Genomic DNA, 19436 nt, shown 5'->3' with positions numbered 1-19436 from the left:
GGCTGGACATCGCCCACATAAAAAGTCGAGACAAGAAGTAAAGATAATGAGGAGCGAAAGAGAAGAAGTCATCAGACTCAAAGTAATGGCTCTGTACAAAGTATATCAATAATATTTCAGCTCATGAAGTCAGGTCACACGAACGGTCATCAAATAAAAGAAAGAGATTAGATTATGCCACTCTTCCTTTGTTTAGTTTGCCAACCTCGTTACACAGTTTCTCTTTTGGCGGACAGACAGATTCAACATAGTCTTTCCGTTATTCAAGTATGAAAGAATAGAGGCTTGAGTGCCAGTCAAAAATGAAGACCGTATTGATCGAAAGAGGCAAAACAAAAAAAAAAAAAAAAAGAAAAGGGTAGTAAAAAAACATTGATCATAGTTTTTAAAAGGGCACCTGAATCAAAATACCCAGAGGGCACTGAGAGAAGGAGGATAAGAGAGGAAAAGTCATCATAAGAGGAAATCGAGATCCATTTATGAACGGCCGTACCGCGTCTTTCCGAAGGAGAAAGGCACGTAACGGTACTTGATCATATGCTGGATCTGGCGTCGCACTGTAACCAATCAAGCAAGTCAGCAAGCTAATCGCAAGTTAGATACACGGCGGAACAGATTGGACTGCCCGTTCATGATATAGTTGGAGGGATGGATGAAGTATACGCACTCGTCAGGACAAACAGGATGATCCAGTAGACCACCAGGACGGGCCAGAAGACGGGGATGTCAAAGACGGTGAACCACGAGCACAGAAACCCAATGGTGATGGCGCGGGTGGCCGAGTGCCAGAACTTGAACTCGGGGAGGCGGCGGATGAAAGGCCGGAACTCATCGTCTTGCTTAGTGGGCAGGCTGGCGGCGGCGTCACCGTCTTCCAGGCCTTCGTCTTGCGTGAGCGACGGGTCGAATTTCGGTTGTAAGAAGAGCAGGAAGAGGTTGAGCAGGTAGATGCCTAGAGTGTATGCGACTGTGGCGAGGAAGTACGTGTTAGCTGGCTGCGCGGTGATGTCTCCCCCGGACCCCTCAAATTCCCCGGCGGAGGGTTTCTAATGCAATCGTGGGATTTATTCAGTTTAGTTGCATACCGATATACCAGCCCTGAGCCAGGACAATTCTCAGAAAGAAAATGACGAGCAGGAGCGCCGTGCCGACCCAGCGATAGACCGTGAAAGGCGTCGAGGCATCAAGGTAGGTTTGGTATTGCTAGAAGCTATTAGCATCGACAACCACCTTTGCAAAGACCCCAGAGAGGCCGATGCCATGTCTGGGCCCTTCTAGACCCGCGATTGACTCACTCTGGCAAGTTTCGAAGTCTGCGCCGTGACGGCCGTAAACGGAGACTGCTCGGGCTCAGGAACGTCCATGGCGTTGGGAGAAAGAGCACGACGGGATGGAACGGGAAAAATAAGAAGAGAAAAGGAAGGAGAGAAAGGAAACTCGTCGAGGTCGTTCTCACACTCTGCAGCGCACAATCACTCGTTGATAAGAGAGAGCACAGGACGAGAGAGAAGAGGGCGTTGGGCGGACGACAACATCCGCTGGAAAAGTGTCCACTGCTGGCGCTAGTCCGTGTTCGGTGCTCAGCCACAGAGGAGGCTGATGCGTCTGCGCTAACCCGTTCCTGGAGGCCTGACTAAGCCATCAGCCCGCATCCGTTCACGTGCGCGCCTTGCCTCGGGGGAACGGCTCGCTTCGGCATTTTGCGGGGATCATGTCATCATCCGCTTGGCTTGCTATACCTCTCCCTTCCCCGGACTTTCATCCCCTTCTCCCTCACGCATTCTTCATTGCTGTAATATTTTAATACCTCATATCCCCCCTCTCTCACCATGTTCGCTCGACAGTGCTCTCGTCTCGTCTCTTCTCGAACCGCCGTTCCCTTGACGTCCTATCTGGCCCGCGCGAGACCCTACTCCTCCGCGGCCCCGGCCTACGAGCACATCCTCACATCGAGCCCCAAGGCGGGTGTTGGATTGAGTGAGTGGCATCAGACAAGGCAATTCGGTGCAGTGACAAGGGTCAATTCATACTAACCATGGCATTTTTGACCAGTCACATTAAACCGACCCAAGGCCCTCAATGCGCTATCCAGCCCTCTCTTCAAAGAGATCAACGACGCCCTAACCAAATACGATGAGGACAAGGACATCGGCGCCATCGTCATCACGGGCAGCGAGAAGGCCTTCGCCGGTACATTCCCCATTGAAGCACCTCGTCTCTCTATCCTTTCTGGGTTCCATTCACAAGATCAAGATCAACAATGCTAACCAACACCCTTCTTTACCTGCAGCCGGCGCCGACATCAAAGAAATGGCCCCCCTGACCTTCGCCTCCGCCTATACCAACAACTTCATCGCTCCCTGGTCGCACCTCGCCAACGCCATCCGCAAGCCCGTCATCGCCGCCGTCTCGGGCTACGCGCTGGGCGGCGGCTGCGAGCTGGCCCTCATGTGCGACATCATCTACTGCACCAGCGGCGCCACCTTCGGCCAGCCCGAGATCAAGCTCGGCGTGATCCCCGGCGCCGGCGGATCGCAACGTCTAACGCGCGCCGTGGGCAAGAGCAAGGCGATGGAGCTGATCCTTACCGGCAAGAACTTCAGCGGCAAGGAGGCCGGTGAGTGGGGGGTTGCCGCGAAGGTGGTGGACGGTGGCAAGGACGAATTACTGGCGGAGGCTATCAAGACCGCTGAGACGATCGCTGGGTATAGTCGGGTTGCCGTGCTGGCTGGCAAGGAGGTCGTGAATAAGAGCCAGGAGCTGTCGTTGAAGGAGGGGGTGGAGTATGAGAGGAGACTCTTCCATGGGCTCTTTGGGAGCAAGGATCAGAAGATTGGTGAGTTTCTTGTTTTCCCTTTCTGGTGTATCAAAGCGGGGAATCTGTTGCTGACTGGTGGACAGGAATGACGGCGTTTGCCGAGAAGAAAAAGCCGGAGTGGTCGAATGAGTAGATGGCTTGCTGTTTACATGTTCCAGGAAAATAATTGAATCCGTTAGCGAATGCCAATCAGCAATTGAATTCGTGAGTGCAAAACACTCCATACAGCCAAGGAGCAGGTCATCCAAATTGTCATCGTAAGCGGCCATCGTATTCATTATTAAAGTATGTACAGTATTAGGTATGTGTAAGTATACATGTCAATATTACAAAGATATAAGGTGATCAAATGTCCCGCCGAAGTCAAGCTTGCTTCTCCAACCCGGCGGCGTCGGTCTGAACCGTCTTCTGGGTCCGGTAATCGTCGACCACGCGACCCGAAATGGTTTCGTCGAAGACGTCGACTCGAGTGCTGGCGAATTTGCGGGCACTGATTCCCCGCTCGAAGAGAACGTCCAGCTCGGCGAAAGAGCGACCTCTCGGCTCGGGAACACGAAAATAAGTATAAATGATGCAGAGGAAGCAGAGGCCTCCCCAGAAGAAACCAGCGTAATTGCCCCAGTCCCATGCCCCGGGGTTCAGCATGTACGGCGTCAACACGCCGCAGACTATGGCGACAATGTTGTACAGGTTGCGGCCGAGGACCACTGTCTTGATCTGAAGGCGTCGGGTGGACAACTCGGCCACGAGGGAATAGGCCACCGTACCGACGGTGAGTTGGTAGAACAAGGCCCAGATGACCATCATGGACCCGGTGGCAAGCGATGCTTGCGTTCGGTGCTCATCGGGGACCAACCCGAGAAATCCCATGACAATCAACATGACGCAGAGGCCGCATAAACCGTATAAGTAGAGGGACCGACGGCCGATTCCCAGTGTCATGAGAAACCATGCGCCGAACACGCCAGCCATGTTGATACCGTATTGGCCCATGGCAAAGGCATAGGCTTTTGACGTGTCCAATCCGGCCTGTTTGAGGAAATAGGTGGAGTAGTTGGAGAAAGAGTTTCCGCTTAGATTCTGAATGGCCCAGACCATGCACACGATTTCCGTTCGCCGCAAATCGGTACCCCTGAAGCAGTCCAAGTAGCTGGCACCCTTCGTGATATTCGCTTCCAGTGCCGTAGTGTGGACCATCATGGCGACGGTTTCGTCCGCGTCGAAGTCGTTGTCTTCCCGCACAGTTGTTAATCGTTGTAGGGATTTTTTTGCTTCCTGCGTCTTGCCGTTGCGGACAAGCCACCATGGCGACTCCGGGGCGAGGAAGATACCGATGAGCAAGGGAAGCGGCCACATCCATTGGAGACCGTAAGGAATCCGATATGACCATTCGTCGTCCCGGTTGATCATGGCCGAAATCACACCGACGCCAATCAGCTGACCCAGGCCCCAGCAGAAGTTGACATAGGTCGTAAGGTATCCTCGCAGCGCAACGGGGCAAACTTCGGAGGCATAAGTGACGGTCAAAGTTTGAAACACGCCCCAGGGGATACCGGCGAGGATTTCGGCGGCGAGCAAAGCCTGGACGTTCGGGGCCGTAAAGAAGATGGCGGTCCACGCAGTGATCAAGATGAGACAGGCGATGATGGTATAACGATATCCGAAGCGTTCCGAAGCCCAGCCGTTTATGAAAAGACCGATAATTTCACCGACATAAGCACCGTTGCTTAAACCTGCTTGCCACTGTTAAAAGTCTGTTAGCTACCATTGCACTCACGTCAGGGAGGCATTGCCACCAAATGGGAAGGAAGTAAGAAAGAAAAGATGATAAATACCCTTGCAGGAACCTCGTAGTCTCCATTGGCCAGCTGCTCGCCGTACTTTTGGCTGAATTGCGGGAACGCATAGAAGTTGTTGATCAGACTGATATCGTAGCCTTCCATGACAATGCACGTGGAGATGAGAACACTCCAAGCCACGGCCTTAGGATAGAGCTTGATACCCTGCAGCAAGGTCATGTTCTGTTCCTTATCGGTGGCTGCCTTCGCATTTTCCACAATCTTGGCCACAGACGACGAGTCCCGGTGATCGTCTGACGAGCGATCCACGGGGGCAATGGCATCCTGAGCCTTGGAGGCAGCCATGCTGAAGGCAATTGCAGGCCCCGAAGGGAAGGTTGAAAAATAAAAAAAAATAAAAAGGAAAAAGATAGAAACCCCCTCCAAGTAGAAACGAAAGCGACGAGAAGATTAAAAACAAGAGGGGAAGCAAGAGAGTTGTCACAACTCACGACGTTTCCGCACCCGGCGATTGGTAGGAAGTGGGACGGAGGGCGATAGAAATTTATGGCCGTAGCGGGGCCGCCGGAGGTCTTTTTAACAGGCCCCCCACAATACCGGTTCCCCTGCTCGGGAGGTCAGGAACATGGCCCAAATGGTCCGGACCGTGAAAGGATTGCGATACTAACGAAGAAAGGGTTAAAAAGACGACAAAAAAAGTCAGACGGACGGCCTAGAGAGAATCGCCACGAGACCTGCGGGTTGCATTGCGGGGAAACGGAGGATTCTGGACAGACGAGTGGACGCACCGAGAAGCAGATCGGCCAAGCCGTCTAATTTCCGCTAGCAGATTGAATGTTGACTGGCTGGCAGGAGTGGCCTTGTGCGAGAGGTGAGACCGAGGCCGCGGGGAAGGAAGAAGGTTGACAATTGGAAAGTTGTCACGGCTTGAGTCTGTCTGGGGAAGCACGTTTAGGGATCCCGCCATCACATGATGCCAGACAGGGCCTCAGGCCAAGATTCACTCTATTTTGATCTCGATCTCTATCTGTGTTACAAACGGGCATACGATCCATGCTTCACATCGTCCACAATCCCCACAGCCTTCGGTTCCCAACCCAGAACCCTCTTCGCCTTGGCCGCCGATGCCTGATTCTCTGTCGACAGGAACTTCACCACAAACTCGCCCCATTTACCAACCACCTCGTCTGCAGGTGCCGAACGGACAGGTAGGCCGGCGGTCTCTCCAATCGCCTCGGTCAGTTGGCGGAACGTCACGGTGTTCGACACGGCATTGAAGACCTCCCCGGCCTGTGCCTTCTCCGCTGCAAGAAGATACATCTCGGCAGCCTCGTCCACATGCACCGCCGATGTCACGACCGCGCCATCTCCAACATACACGGCCTCTCCTGCACCTGCAAACATCTGCAGAAACAATCGCACGCCGCTGCCGCCTCGGCCGTAGACGAACGGCGCCAGTCGAATCGCAGAGACCTTGATTCCCTTCTCGCGTAGCCTCAGAGCATTCTGTTCCGACTTGATACGGTCATTCAGTGGCTTCTCACACAGCGGCGACTCCTCGGTCGTCTCGGCCCCCGTGGCCTCCACCACTAGCGTGCCGGACGTCGTGACGAGCGGCTTGTTGCTGCCTTTCATCCCGGATTCGAAGGCGCCGATGGCACCGGCGTCAATGCGCAAAACCTCGTCGTAGTCGGTTTGTAGTTCGGCGAAGGCATCTGCCAGGTGCAGGACGATGTCGGCTCTTGCACTCTGTTCGCGCAGAACGTCTAGCGATGCGAGGTCCCCGCGGACGGGTACTACGCCCAGCCCGGTCAATTTGGCGTCGGTAGCTTCGGTACGCGAGATGCCGTGTACTTCGTAGCCCCGGGCGAGGGCCAGCTGGGCGACCACGGAGCCAATGTAGCCGCTGGCGCCGGTCATGAAAATTCTTTGCTTGGCCATGGTGGGAGGAATATCGTAAGAGATGAGATGTCAGCGATTTAGTTGAACTCACTTCAGTTGTATTCCCTGACTAGAGACGGGTCTTGGCCATCTTTTTATACTTTGATGAAAGTCATATAGTTCGGTCAGGCCGAGACGGACTTAAGCTATCGGGAAGCGCCGACGAAAACGGAAATAGGAGAAGGATTCGAGAGCCGGGACTAGACAGAAAACACCGTCAAGCGATCTCTAACATAGTGCCGGAGTTAAAGCAACCTTCTCTCCTGAGCAAAAAAAGCGAGTAACTAATTTTTAGCATGGGCTGGAAGTACACTCACTAACTCCGATCATGCTGGTCACGCAACGGTAGGGCGTCTGCTCAGCTATGTATATCTACAGCGATTCTCTCATGAGCTGGTGCTTTCGCAATCTCCCCATCTGGCAATCAGATGGTTGCGGTTGATTATTTTTCTGGGAATGATTCAACTCACTCCCCCTGGTTCTGAATCTCGTCGATGGATGGGATGCTGGGATGTTAATTGACCGTTATTATCATCTTCGGCTTTGACTTGAGCACATGCTATCACCACTCAACAAGTCCCCCTTGGGAGTCGGCATGGGCTCGAATGCTGTCCTGTTCGACTGCTAGTCCCATCATCCGACAGAGCGCCCACCAGTGAGTTGTGGTGAGAATCTGTACTGGAGCAGTGGGGATCTGTGCGCTTCTTTGGTATAGTGGCTGATCCCTCTGCTGCCATTTCATCTTCAATCGACATCCCGATTCCTATCAGATCTTGGGAATCATCAACGCCACCACTGGGTTGCAGATAGTGCTGAATCACGGTCGAAAGAACTGATCGGGAATGGGAAAAGAAAGATTCAAGCGCAAAGCCTATCTACGACCCCGATCGGGAATGACGGAGAAGCACGCAGGAACCGCAAGTTAGAGCTCGGCCGTTTTGGGAAGTTGATGGGAGTGGGGCGGCAAGAAGGTGTCCCCGACGGGGCTTGATCGGAGTACTATGACTCTATTATATACACAAGGCGGTATTCAGTATGTTGATCGAAGTACTGAGCCTGATCTTTGATCCGTTTCTAAGCGCCACCACTCATGGTGAAGACATGCCCACATAAGGCACTCCGTAGAAGCCGCTTCTTCTGACCCTTCTCTGCTGACATCTACTTCTCTACCTACCATGCCTTTGCTACCAAGATCCAATCGTCTAAGGGTGGAAATCCACCTGTCGAATGAGACCCCAGGATGTGTCGGTACATATACGACTGGCGATCGGATTCAGGGAACGGTCACCATCACGGCAGACCATGATATCCCGTTCGAAGATATCAGCATCTCCTTGCGTGGTAGGTCCCCTCAGAAAGACACATTGCACTGCGTATGTGAGAATAACACATGTCAATATTGCCAGGCTCTTCCAAGACGGCTATGGAACGAGTATCATCCATACGAGGCGTAAAACGCGCCCGTCATAACTTCCTCCAACTTGATCAACCTATTCACAACGCCAACTTACTTTCTCCCCGAATCTTCCAAGCTGGTTGTTTATATGTGTTTCCGTTTACTTTTTCTATCCCGGGATCCCTCGTTCCTCAATCATGCTTTCATCCCACGGCCAGCCCCCTCGTGCAAAGATCTCACCTGTTGCTCCCGCCCACCTTGGGAGATGCAATGGTCACCAGTGAAGGTCGAAACTTGCCGGATGATATGTGTCCCGACGCATGCCAGATCGTATATCTCATTCAAGTCTCCATCACCGACAGCAGTGACATACCAACCGATTCGCCCAAAACGTTAGCCCTGGTCGGGAAGAAACTACGCATCCTGCCGGCCTTTGACGAGCAGCCTCCCCTGAACATTGCCGAAGACGACGAATACTATCGCTTCCACACAGTCTCCTATGTAAAAAGGGGCCTATTGAGAGAAAAAGTTGGCCGTCTGGAAGTGACTGCATCTCAACCCATTGCCCTTAAGCTACCGAGGCCAGGGTCCTCCTCTGATGACGCCGAAATCAGTACAAAGACAACGATGGCTCTTCGGTTCACTCCAGAGGGGGATGAAAAGCCACCTCAGCTCGAGAATCTCTCCATCAAACTCAAAGCGTGTACGTTCTTTGCTGCGAATTACTGGTCCAACACCCCGACAAATCCTCACGGGTTGGTCCTTCCCCCGAGTGACGAAGCCGTTTATACCAAAACCGTACCCGTCCTATCCAGTTCCGTCTCATCCGTGCAATGGACCCCAGTACCTGACGAGAAAATGTCCTGTCGAGACTCAAGAACATCGACAGAATCAACGGCCGCTACCGCGAAAACCTATTATACCGCGTCAATCACAGCGCCCATAATCCTACCCAGGCACAAGACTTACGTCCCGACATTCCATTCCTGCCTGATCTCGCGCGTCTACTCGCTCGACCTGAAGCTCTCCTACCATGCCCCGAATACGCATCTGTTGAGCGAATCTACTTCGCTAAGACTCCCGCTTCAAATATGCTCACCATACTCCGCGACAGAGCACACCGGGGTGACTGTCAGTCTCGCCCTAGAAAATATGAAAGATGAATATCCTTTAAATTCTATCGACTTCCCGCCCCAGCATGTCCGCTATTTTGAGCCTATTATTGTGTCTCTTACGCCTTCGGAACACTCGGGTGCCTCGACTGCCGCTATTACAGGTGATAATTGACAGGAGATATGTTAGGAGGGGTGGTTTCAAGCTTTCCCTAATCTCGATGCATAATTACCTTACCTACCCCCTTGCATACAAGGCCAAAAGCGCTGGTTTTCTATACCCTGATGACTTGATGTTATTTAAACACTTTTCTTTCTCTATTTTTTCTACTTGAACTGTCTATAGATCCTTTCCCCTTGTGCCTTTGGTTAAGACCTCCTGTAAATACTAATATAGAGCCTGAGTGATTGTCCATAGTCCATCAAGTCTTTTTCCCATTTATAGACGAGAAAAATACAGAAACTAGATTCTGAAAATGCAAAGCAGCAAGCTATCATTCCGACATAATTACACATCATTCACAATCTCCCACAATACAACATGCGAGCCAGCACTATGAGTCCAGCGAGAACACCTTCTGCAGATTCAGCCCAGATCCCCCGAGATGACAAACGACCAATCGTGGGAATAATCAATGAAATTCCGATATGTCTGAAAGGTTTGGCCATCGAGAGGAATTGGGTACGTAAGCGACGCCTGCACCTCCGGGCGGAGTGGAATGCCTTCCGCAGAGACATCTGCATCGGGGTCGTAAAGCTCCGGATACGTTGCGAATAACGCGGGGTCGATTTTGTAATGCGAGATCCCCCGGTTCATATTGAGATAGTTGAACGCCACCTGGCAGTATTCCGGGGACGCGAACAAAGTAGCCAGATCAGGGGCTGGGAGGCTGGCGCTGACTGCTGCGTCGCAGTCGGTGTGGGATGACGATGCCGAGACGTCAATCTTCGCGGCGAGATCGGTCACTCGAATGTAGGCTTTTACTGTCGGTCCCCCGGCGATCAACTCGGACATCGACGTTTCCACGACATAGCTGCTCACAACGTCACAGAATATTTGATCGATTTTGGGGTTGGCGGCGTGGAGTCGGATCAGACGATTGCGAATAGATGGAAACGGGATCCAGTCGATCACGGTGGGATAGTGACGCTGTAGTTGGAGCTCTGTGGGTTTGTACTGGGGGTGGATTGAATCGAATGTTTGAGGGCATGGGTAGACCTGCCAGGCCGTCAAGTTGACAATGTGGTAGAACCGCGTCTTAGCATACCATCGCATGACGTCTGGACGGGTCATACTGTTGAACAGGGCGAGGATCATCAACACTTCTTGATAAAAGCTATATACTTTCGTGAGCGGTTCCCTCGGCTGGTATGTGAATCGGAGAACTTACAGGTTTAGTTTTAGCCCGGAGGGCGGCATCATATAACTCATTTTCTGGTTCATAAGATGTTGGAGAACCTGAATGTGATCTGAGAAAGGGGAGTTGGAATCTGTCCATCCTCGACCAAGGACAACACTTGAGTCTTGACTTCTCGTCAACGCGTTGACATATGACTCGGGACCCATTTGGTACTCAAAAGACCAGAGACTCGGGATTTGTTGCGCCAGATCGTCGAAAGTTTCAACAAGATTGAGGTCGGGGTTGCAATCGTCCATTGGTTGAAAAGATGGTTTCCGAGCAAGATCTGTCCCCGGCAAAGCAGTGAGATCTAGGTCTATTATACAATGATCCGGTGCTGAATCGAAACCAGATGACAAGTCTGGACTTTCGCTGGACACAGGTTCCTTGAGGCTAGTCCGATCGTCCGAGAGATCATGGCGAGAAGGTGTCGATTCCTCTAAAGGCTTCTCTGAAGAAGGATCAGCAAGAGCGTCCGACACCGTTGCAGACAAAGACTGTATATTGGCCGTAAACCGCGCGAGTTTTGCTTCCACTTCGATGAGGCTTCTGCGCAGGGCGCTGTTCTCCGCTTGCAGTTTTCGAATTGTTACATCTTGAGGCTGGTCTTTCGAATTGACGTGAGATTGCTTTGCTCTCAAGTGATCTGCCTGTCGCCGACGAAATGCTCGTTGCGCCAGGCGATTGCGAAGTCTCCTAGGCTGGAGTCAGATACAAGAAAGTGTACACTTGAGCTAACCACGTACTTCTTATCAGCATCTTCACCTTTTCCCTTGTTTGATGCGGTGGTTGGTTGCATGTTTTGAACTGTTGTTATCCTCTGAAGTGTCTAGTGGATGATATCATACCCCTGTGGAGAAGGGGCCCTTTGTTTCTTAATAACAAGAACAAGGCCTTTCATCAGAACGGGTCATAGAGGTACGGCAAGTGGATTGTTGTTCTCTTGAGGATTGAAGAAGACATCCGAACTCCAGAATTCTCAACTGGCAGATCCGATATCTCGGGAATGTCGGTATTGGGACGGAAATAAACGGGAATAAATGACTCAATTAGGTTTTAGTTACTTAACCATAAAGAAGTAGGTAACTAGATATCTCTTACCAACTAACTAATTCGTTCTAGACTAGAACTTCTAGTCTCTCCTTATCTTAACCTAAGAAAGTCTACGCCGGATCATCGTCCAGTGACATTACTACAATGCGTGTGCAGATGGTTCGGAACAATACACTCCTTTCATTAGAACGTTGGCCTCATGATAATATCGCCACCAATTAAATCCATTTTATTTCCATTTTCCCACCCTCATGCAGTATCGACAGTCAGTGTTCCGGTCTTGGAGACCAAATATTCCTCAATGGCGACGTCCTTGCCGGCCTCCTTGCCGTAGCCCGACTGCTTGAGACCGCCAAACGGTGACTCGGCGCAGGACGAGTTACCTGATATGAATGATCAGTATTTGAATTTATTTTGCAGGGATAGAATTGACCTACCGGTATTCATGCCAACCATACCAGCCTCAAGGTTCTCGAGCATGCGCCAGGTGCGGTTGACATCCCGGGTGAAGAAGTAGGAGGCCAGACCCATAGAGGTATCGTTAGCCAACTTCACCACCTCCTGCTCGGTCTCGAACTTATATAAACCCAGAAGAGGGCCAAAGATCTCCTCCCGTGTCGTTATCATCTCGGGGGTCATGTCCGAGATAATTGTAGGCTCAAAGAAGTAGCCGCCTAGATTCGCGGGCCTCTTGCCACCGCACAGAACCTTTCCTCCGCGCTTGACTGCGTCCTCAACGTGTCTTTCGAGCTTTTCGATGCCCCGGCTGGTTGTGAGCGGTCCCATTGTGGTTGAAGCCTCCGCGCCGTGGCCCACGCGGATCTTCGAGGTTGCTTCCACAATCATGCGGGCGAACTGGTCGTAGACGCCGCTCTGCACGTAGACCCGGTTGGCATGCGTACAAGCCTGGCCGGCCGTACGCCACTTCAGGATCATCAATGCCGCAACAGCCTGCTCGAGGTTACCGTCATCGAAGACGATAAACGGACAGTTCCCTCCCAGCTCCATAGTCACCTTCTTCAGGCCTTCGCTGCAGTGTCTAGCAACGATACTGCCCACCCGAGTGCTGCCGGTGAAGGTGACCTTGCGGACCAGAGGGTGCTTGCAGAGTCGCTCGCTCACGACAGGCGTGTTTTCGTTATCCGTCGAGATGACATTCAGAACACCCGCTGGCAAGCCAGCACGGATGGTCAAATCAGCCAATGCGTTAACGCTCAGAGGGGTCTCTGGTGACGGTTTAACGATCATCGAGCATCCGGCCGCCAGCGCAGCAGCGACCTTTCGAATGATCATGGCCACCGGGAAGTTCCAGGGCACCAGGGCGACGCTCACGCCGATCGGCTGCTTGATCACGAATGTGCGACGCTCCGAAATAGAGGGCTGGGCCACCGAGCCTCGAATCCGCTCGGCCTCGCCGGCAAACCACCAGGCGAAGCCCAGGGCGTAGTCGACCTCCCCCAATGCTTCGGTCATCGGCTTGCCAGTCTCGTAAACCATGATTTGTGCGATATCTTCACGAGCGTTGGTGATCAGCTCGTGCCATTTGAGCAGGATCTTAGCTCGGACACGCGGGTTCACGTGGCGATAGTCCTCAAACGCCTTCTGGGAGGACTCGACGTATTGGTCGACGTCGGTGACTTCGTTGTTCGGGCAGGACGCAAAGATGCGGTTGGAGCCGGGATCTGTTAGGTTTGTCTTTAGTAAAGGCCATCTCTGGAGGGGAACAGGATATGAGGATTGGTACCTTCGACATCGAACGTTTTGCCAGATCCAGCTTGTACCCATTGTCCATGAAGCAACGAGGCTTCGTGGAGGAGTGATGGATCATTCAGCTAGATTATATTAGCCTTCCGCGAGACAATCTAGTGTGCGTCAGTAGTCTTTTACCTTCAAAAGGCTCGTCTTCATAGTGTTTGTCAGACAATTTGTGTTTGAAATAATCGAGGCAGTCGCCCGACCCGACAGTTTATATATCCCACTCTTGTAACCCTCGTGCGAAGGTCCAACATGGCAAATCACACTATATCAGCTGATTACGTCGGCATTGTCTTTTCTATTTAATTCAAGTCATCGAACAATTACATTTGGTGGGCCACGTTTGCAGAGAACGTGGAGTTGGCCCTGACTTGACTTGCCATCCCCGTAAGCGACCGATTACTTTTCGGAAGTCATCCGAGTCAGTGCTTACAACGAGTGGGATTGAATAGATGCAATAGAATGTGGCTATAAATCTCTACATTTGGTCTTGTAGAATATAATTCCCTTGTGTAGCCCCCCAAAATCCCCATCCTCGACTTCCAACATCGGTTTACAATGCCTCCTCTTCAAAATGTCAACATTGCCGTGATCGGTCAGTCTTCCTTACTACGAGACCATTCCCTCTTCCTATTCAGCGAACTAACATATACTCATCCACACATGCAGGCACCGGTGGTGTGGGCTCAGTCTTCGTTTCCCAACTAGCATGGCTCGCGAAGGCTTTAACCACAACCAAACTGAGCCTCTGTTACATCGCGATGATCGACAAGGCCCTCTATCACCCGGATCACTCGGTCATTGACATCGACACTGCGGTCACAACCCTCGAGACCAAGGGCACCGCACCCCCTTCCATCCCCGAGATCGTTGAGTATCTCGCCAACGCTCCGCACCGCGTAATTCTCGTCGACAACACCAGCGCCACGAGCCTCGCCGAAGCCTACCCGGCCTTCCTCAGACGCGGAATCAGCATCATCACGCCCAACAAGAAAGCCTTCTCTGGAAGCTACCAGCTCTGGGAGGATATCTTCAGCTCGGCCCACGCCGGAAACGCCGTGGTCTTCCACGAGTCGTCCGTCGGAGCAGGCATGCCCATCATCTCGACGGCCAAAGAGCTCGTCGCCACGGGAGACCAGATCACCCGCATTGAGGGCATCTTCAGCGGCACCATGTCGTACCTGTTCAATACGTTTGCGCCGGCACTGGGCTCCGGCGCGAGTGGCGAGTCATGGTCGTCGATTGTCAAAAAGGCTAAGGAACTCGGGTATACGGAGCCGGATCCCCGCGACGATCTCAACGGTCTGGACGTTGCGCGCAAACTGACCATTCTGGGCCGACTGGCCGGTCTGCCTGTGGAGTCGCCTGCTGCGTTCCCTGTCCAGAGCTTGATTCCCAAGGAGCTCGAGGGGACGGCGGACGGCCAGACATTCCTTCAGCAGCTCGATCAGTTCGACGATCAGATGAAGAGCCACAAAGTTGCCGCCGAGAAGGAAGGCAAGGTGGTGCGCTTCGTGGGCAGTATTGATGTGGAGAGTCAGACGCTGAAAGTTGGTCTCGAATCATTTGACACGATGCATCCCATGGCGACGCTCAAGGGGAGCGATAATATCATTAGCTTCTATACGAAGCGGTACGGGGCCTTGCCGCTAACCATTCGGGGTGCCGGAGCTGGGGGAGATGTTACGGCGATGGGAGTGACCGGGGATCTACTGAAGGCTATTGCGCAGCTCCGCTAGATGGGATGGCTCGTTGACGAGCTCATGCTTTGATGTATATATTTCTTTTGTTGGTTCACAATATGCCTGTTGCTAGAAACTGCTCAACTATCAGGCATTATTCCCTATCGGAGGTTAAGAGCAGGAATTTGCTCAGTCTTCTCGACTAGAATCTGCTCCTAGCTCAGTAGTTCGTATTCATCCATATATGAGATTATTTTCTTGTTGATTGGGATTGCCACGGTTCAGGATCCGCCTCTGCGGGCTGAATGGAGACATCGTTGAGTATGTGGCTCAAGCGATCAGCGACGTTTTCGGGTAATTGGATGCATGTCTGCAATGGAATACTCTCCGACGTCGCCACGGCGTCATTTTCCTGGATCTTGCGCATGCGTCGATTTACTCCACGTGGTAACATCCCATGGCCGATGCAGGACAGCTGTTAGTCAGCGATGACGTAGCTCGTCGGACGCCGTCCCGACCAACAGCCGTATATTTCAGGGTGAGGCAGGTCGACCGTGGATCGTTTCTTCAACTTACATCTATCTCCGAATATCACACCCAATCCTCCATCAAGATCAAGCAAATTTTTCTCAAAAGACCCCTTCCAACCACCACAATGTCGGATAACAAGAACAACAACTGTGAGTCCAGACAGCTCATTACACATCATACTTCCCTCCATTACCTCATGTTTGAATCGTCCAACGCTAACGGATACTTCACATAGCTGGCCTCCTCGGCGGCCTTGGAAACGGCCTCGGCAAGACCATTGGCGGCGTGACCGGCACCCTGGGCAGCGCTGTCGGCGGCCTAGGAAGAACTGTCGGCGGAGTCACCGAAGGCCTCGGACGGACGGTCAGCGGAGCCGGCGAAAGCCTCGAGGGCACGACCAAGAACGTGGGCCAATCGGCCGGAAACACCTTCAAGAGCGATAACAACCAGAAGTAAGGGCTTGTCGGGATGAAGGTGGCGCTGTACTATATGATGATGTGCTTTCTGTTTTCATGATGTCTATATTGATTCTCTTTGTGCGATGTGTTGGATGGTAATTTGAAATGACTCTGTTCTGGTATTCAAGCAATTGTAATTCATTCTCTTGCCTATTCGTTTCATGCCTGCCGGTAGACGAAGGATGACCAGAGCCGCTCTGTCAGGGCGGAGGCGGGAAAGCCTTCCGCTTCGGAATGTGGAGGTTCCCGTCGACGGATCCATCATATCATGTTCCTGATTGACTGGCAAACCGGGGATTTAGTAGCGTGGATTCAAATTTCAGAGTTGGGAGTCCAGATTGGAGACTTTCTGGGGATCAAATCTTGCATCCGCCTGGTGACTGACGCCGGCTACCGGCACGGGATTAGTCGATCTGTATTCTGTAGTTACCATAAATGGCAAGCAATGGGAGGAATGCTCCTAGACCCTGTATCTGTTGTCAGACTGGACTCAGGATCCTTGAATCATGACCTAATGAGTATTCCGTACACATCAGTGCAAGAGGCTGGGGGACCCTAGGAGATGTCCAGAAAAACCAAACAAGACAAGGGGATTACCTATAATTGACCCTAATTATCGTATAACCAGAGATTGATTCTCTCATAATTGCTGCCATATTGAGTTGCACAGACAAGTCTGGGGAGGATTGATCAACCTGTTCCAACGGTCTAGACAGGAGGGATTGAATAAGCATGTTATGATTGCTGATAGACCGGATGGCTGGCCGAGTCTATTGACTAAGAGACTGTACACCGTTTAACTAACATTAATTAGTTCCTGCACTGGTTGGTCTCCACTCTCCACCGGCAGCGCAGCCGACGGAAATCTGAATCAGATGGTGCGTGATTTCTTGCGATGGTTGGTTGGGACAGGTTGATAGAAATCGGACAAAGTCTCTATTGTCAATGGAAAACCAGGATGGTCTCACGCATTCTACATAGATTCACAATGGAATTGTACAAGAGAACTACTCCGTACTGAATTCCCTCGAGATTCTAGGTTTGGTGCCTGAGTCCTGACAATGCACGGTTGATAATTGGCCTGAGGCAGCATAAAATGCGGGGTGCCGATCCACTCGGTGGTCCTAGACAGACCAATGATGCTGCCTGAATGGCTTACCTCAGCGGAGGCAGGTTATTCCGCGCGGTGACCTGCCTGATTCTGCCTTAGTGCCTGGATGCCTGCCGACGTCATCGCCTAATGTCCCGGCTGTTATTGGCCAAAGCTGCGAGAAGCTGCCAGGAATTATGGCTTGGGACTTTTCTACTTTCGTGAATTTGCTGCATTTTTTTCTGTCGTTGTTAATCAACATTAAACACCACTACTCCGTACTCCGGTTGTGTATCCATTCTTTTTCAAAATTCAATCCTTCCCACCCCACTCCCCGGGCTTCTATAAGTCTATATAACTCCCCGCACTCTCTCTCCTTCTTCTCACAGACCGGAGTAGATTCCTTCATCTCTCTTATCCTCTTCCCCAAACCACTCACCCATCTCCACACGTCATCATGGGTCAAGACGACGAGCCGAGTAGGTCTTCTCCCTTCCAATTGGTGTCCAGATGCTAATATATATCAACCGTTTGGCAGAGACTTACCGGTACAATGAGACTCCGGTCTACACCGCATCCAATGGCTGTCCCGTGATGGACCCCCAGGCTGCCCAACGCGTCGGCCCTAACGGTCCTCTCTTACTGCAAGACTTCCACCTAATTGACCTGCTGGCTCACTTTGACCGCGAGAGAATCCCCGAGCGAGTGGTCCACGCCAAGGGCGCTGGCGCCTACGGCGAGTTCGAGGTCACCGACGACATCAGCGACCTCACCGTCGTCGACATGCTCAAGGGCGTCGGCAAGAAGACCAAGCTCTTCACCCGCTTCTCCACCGTGGGCGGCGAGAAGGGCTCTCCGGACAGTGCACGCGATCCCCGTGGATTCGCCATCAAGTTCTACACCGAGCAAGGGAACTGGGACTGGGTCTTCAACAACACCCCCGTCTTCTTCCTCCGAGACCCCGCCAAGTTCCCCATCTTCATCCACACCCAGAAGCGCAACCCCCAGACCAACCTGAAGGACGCCACCATGTTCTGGGACTACCTGTCCACCCACCACGAGTCCGTCCACCAGCTCATGCATCTCTTCAGCGACCGCGGCACCCCGTACTCCTACCGCCACATGAACGGCTACTCCGGCCACACCTACAAGTGGGTCAAGCCCGACGGCACCTTCAACTACGTGCAGATCCACTGCAAGACCGACCAGGGCAACAAGACCTTCAATAACGAGGAGGCCGGCCGCCTGGCCGCCGATAACCCAGACTGGCACACCCAGGACCTGTTCGCCGCCATCCAGCGCGGCGAGAACCCCTCGTGGACCTGCTACGTGCAGGTCCTGAGCCCCGAGCAGGCCGAGAAGTTCCGCTGGAGCGTCTTCGACCTGACCAAGGTCTGGCCCCAGAGCGAGGTGCCCCTGCGCCGCTTCGGCCGCTTCACTCTCAACCGCAACCCGGAGAACTACTTCGCCGAGGTCGAGCAGGCCGCCTTCTCCCCCTCGCACATGGTCCCCGGCGTCGAAGCCTCCGCCGACCCCGTCCTGCAGTCCCGCCTCTTCTCCTACCCGGACACCCACCGCCACCGCCTGGGCGGCAATTACGAGCAGATCCCCGTCAACTGCCCCATGCGCGCTTTCAGCCCCTGGCACCGCGACGGCGCCATGAACGTTCACGGCAACTACGGCGCCAACCCCAACTACCCGTCCACCTTCCGCCCGCTGCGCTACGAGCCCGTCAAGGCCAGCCAGGAGCACGAGCGCTGGACCGGCAGCGTCGTCGCTGAGCAGTTCCCCGTCACCGCCGACGACTACGTCCAGGCCAACGGTCTCTGGCAGGTCCTGGGCCGTCAGCCCGGTCAGCAGGAGGCTTTCCTGCACAACGTCTCCGGCCATCTGTGCGGTGCCCACGAGCGAGTCCGCAAGGCCACCTACGAGATGTTCCGGCGGGTGAATCCTTGCTTGGGGGCGCGGCTCGAGAAAGCCACTGAGGCTCTGGCTACCGATGCCAAGTCGGCTCGGTTGTAATCTCCTGCTCTGTCAGTCGAACTCTCAAGAAACTCTGGAAAAAACAAGTAAAGTAGCCCAATCATGGGATGTATATTCTAGTACGACATAATGAATCTCAAAATGATACCTTACATTCATTCACCAAAGCATGGCTATCTAATGGGCTGACAGAGTCCACAATTCCAAAAGTCTCAAGACGTAGATCAATTCAATCGATGGATTGAATCATGATCAGTGAAATCAGTAGTAATGTTGATAGTTGTAATGATACCGCTCTAGGCAGAGGACAAGAGAATGTAGCCAAAGAAGCTTTCCAAAATGAATTCCCTAAATATAACCAAACGCCCGAAAAGGAGGAGAGTACAAAATAAAAAAAGAATGTCAGAGTCACGCCCGC

At 52.6% G+C, this 19436-nt stretch overlaps 10 protein-coding genes across 10 annotated transcripts; 5 read left to right on the top strand and 5 right to left on the bottom strand.

Moving 5' to 3' along the window:
• Window positions 1–477: 477 nt before the first annotated feature.
• On the bottom strand, window positions 478–1364 carry KD926_007437 (Rer1 family protein; the record flags this gene model as incomplete). The annotated part of the gene is made up of 4 exons (XM_053100291.1): window positions 478–557; window positions 668–967; window positions 1086–1203; window positions 1296–1364. 4 exons carry the CDS (start codon window positions 1362–1364, stop codon window positions 478–480), a joined length of 567 nt encoding a protein of 188 aa, XP_052956002.1.
• Window positions 1365–1829: 465 nt separating this feature from the next.
• Window positions 1830–2951, top strand: echA (enoyl-CoA hydratase echA; the record flags this gene model as incomplete). Its single annotated transcript, XM_053100290.1, has 4 exons — window positions 1830–1977; window positions 2053–2190; window positions 2291–2836; window positions 2902–2951. The coding sequence occupies 4 exons, from the start codon at window positions 1830–1832 to the stop codon at window positions 2949–2951; spliced, it is 882 nt and encodes a 293-aa protein (XP_052956001.1).
• A 230-nt stretch (window positions 2952–3181) lies between these two features.
• On the bottom strand, window positions 3182–4962 carry KD926_007435 (putative MFS alpha-glucoside transporter; the record flags this gene model as incomplete). The annotated part of the gene is made up of 2 exons (XM_053100289.1): window positions 3182–4561; window positions 4654–4962. The coding sequence occupies 2 exons, from the start codon at window positions 4960–4962 to the stop codon at window positions 3182–3184; spliced, it is 1689 nt and encodes a 562-aa protein (XP_052956000.1).
• A 687-nt stretch (window positions 4963–5649) lies between these two features.
• KD926_007434 (putative NAD dependent epimerase/dehydratase) lies at window positions 5650–6558 on the bottom strand (the record flags this gene model as incomplete). Its single annotated transcript, XM_053100288.1, has 1 exon — window positions 5650–6558. One exon carries the CDS (start codon window positions 6556–6558, stop codon window positions 5650–5652), a length of 909 nt encoding a protein of 302 aa, XP_052955999.1.
• A 1175-nt stretch (window positions 6559–7733) lies between these two features.
• KD926_007433 (S-antigen) lies at window positions 7734–9241 on the top strand (the record flags this gene model as incomplete). The annotated part of the gene is made up of 2 exons (XM_053100287.1): window positions 7734–7899; window positions 7965–9241. 2 exons carry the CDS (start codon window positions 7734–7736, stop codon window positions 9239–9241), a joined length of 1443 nt encoding a protein of 480 aa, XP_052955998.1.
• Window positions 9242–9652: 411 nt separating this feature from the next.
• KD926_007432 (uncharacterized protein) lies at window positions 9653–11265 on the bottom strand (the record flags this gene model as incomplete). Its single annotated transcript, XM_053100286.1, has 3 exons — window positions 9653–10403; window positions 10458–11162; window positions 11213–11265. 3 exons carry the CDS (start codon window positions 11263–11265, stop codon window positions 9653–9655), a joined length of 1509 nt encoding a protein of 502 aa, XP_052955997.1.
• Window positions 11266–11768: 503 nt separating this feature from the next.
• On the bottom strand, window positions 11769–13427 carry KD926_007431 (NAD-dependent succinate-semialdehyde dehydrogenase; the record flags this gene model as incomplete). Its single annotated transcript, XM_053100285.1, has 4 exons — window positions 11769–11902; window positions 11957–13201; window positions 13264–13351; window positions 13407–13427. 4 exons carry the CDS (start codon window positions 13425–13427, stop codon window positions 11769–11771), a joined length of 1488 nt encoding a protein of 495 aa, XP_052955996.1.
• A 405-nt stretch (window positions 13428–13832) lies between these two features.
• KD926_007430 (uncharacterized protein) lies at window positions 13833–15013 on the top strand (the record flags this gene model as incomplete). The annotated part of the gene is made up of 2 exons (XM_053100283.1): window positions 13833–13869; window positions 13944–15013. The coding sequence occupies 2 exons, from the start codon at window positions 13833–13835 to the stop codon at window positions 15011–15013; spliced, it is 1107 nt and encodes a 368-aa protein (XP_052955995.1).
• A 598-nt stretch (window positions 15014–15611) lies between these two features.
• Window positions 15612–15943, top strand: KD926_007429 (uncharacterized protein; the record flags this gene model as incomplete). The annotated part of the gene is made up of 2 exons (XM_053100282.1): window positions 15612–15636; window positions 15723–15943. 2 exons carry the CDS (start codon window positions 15612–15614, stop codon window positions 15941–15943), a joined length of 246 nt encoding a protein of 81 aa, XP_052955994.1.
• Window positions 15944–17492: 1549 nt separating this feature from the next.
• On the top strand, window positions 17493–19057 carry fgaCat (catalase easC; the record flags this gene model as incomplete). Its single annotated transcript, XM_053100281.1, has 2 exons — window positions 17493–17514; window positions 17574–19057. The coding sequence occupies 2 exons, from the start codon at window positions 17493–17495 to the stop codon at window positions 19055–19057; spliced, it is 1506 nt and encodes a 501-aa protein (XP_052955993.1).
• Window positions 19058–19436: the final 379 nt, after the last annotated feature.

Source organism: Aspergillus affinis (genome assembly GCF_023601865.1).
Source record: "Aspergillus affinis strain CMG 70 chromosome Unknown NODE_43_length_248942_cov_90_146332, whole genome shotgun sequence".
Lineage (NCBI taxonomy): Eukaryota > Fungi > Ascomycota > Eurotiomycetes > Eurotiales > Aspergillaceae > Aspergillus > Aspergillus affinis.
Note: the sequence above shows the minus strand (reverse complement) of the source record. Positions and strands in the feature narration are given on the sequence as shown.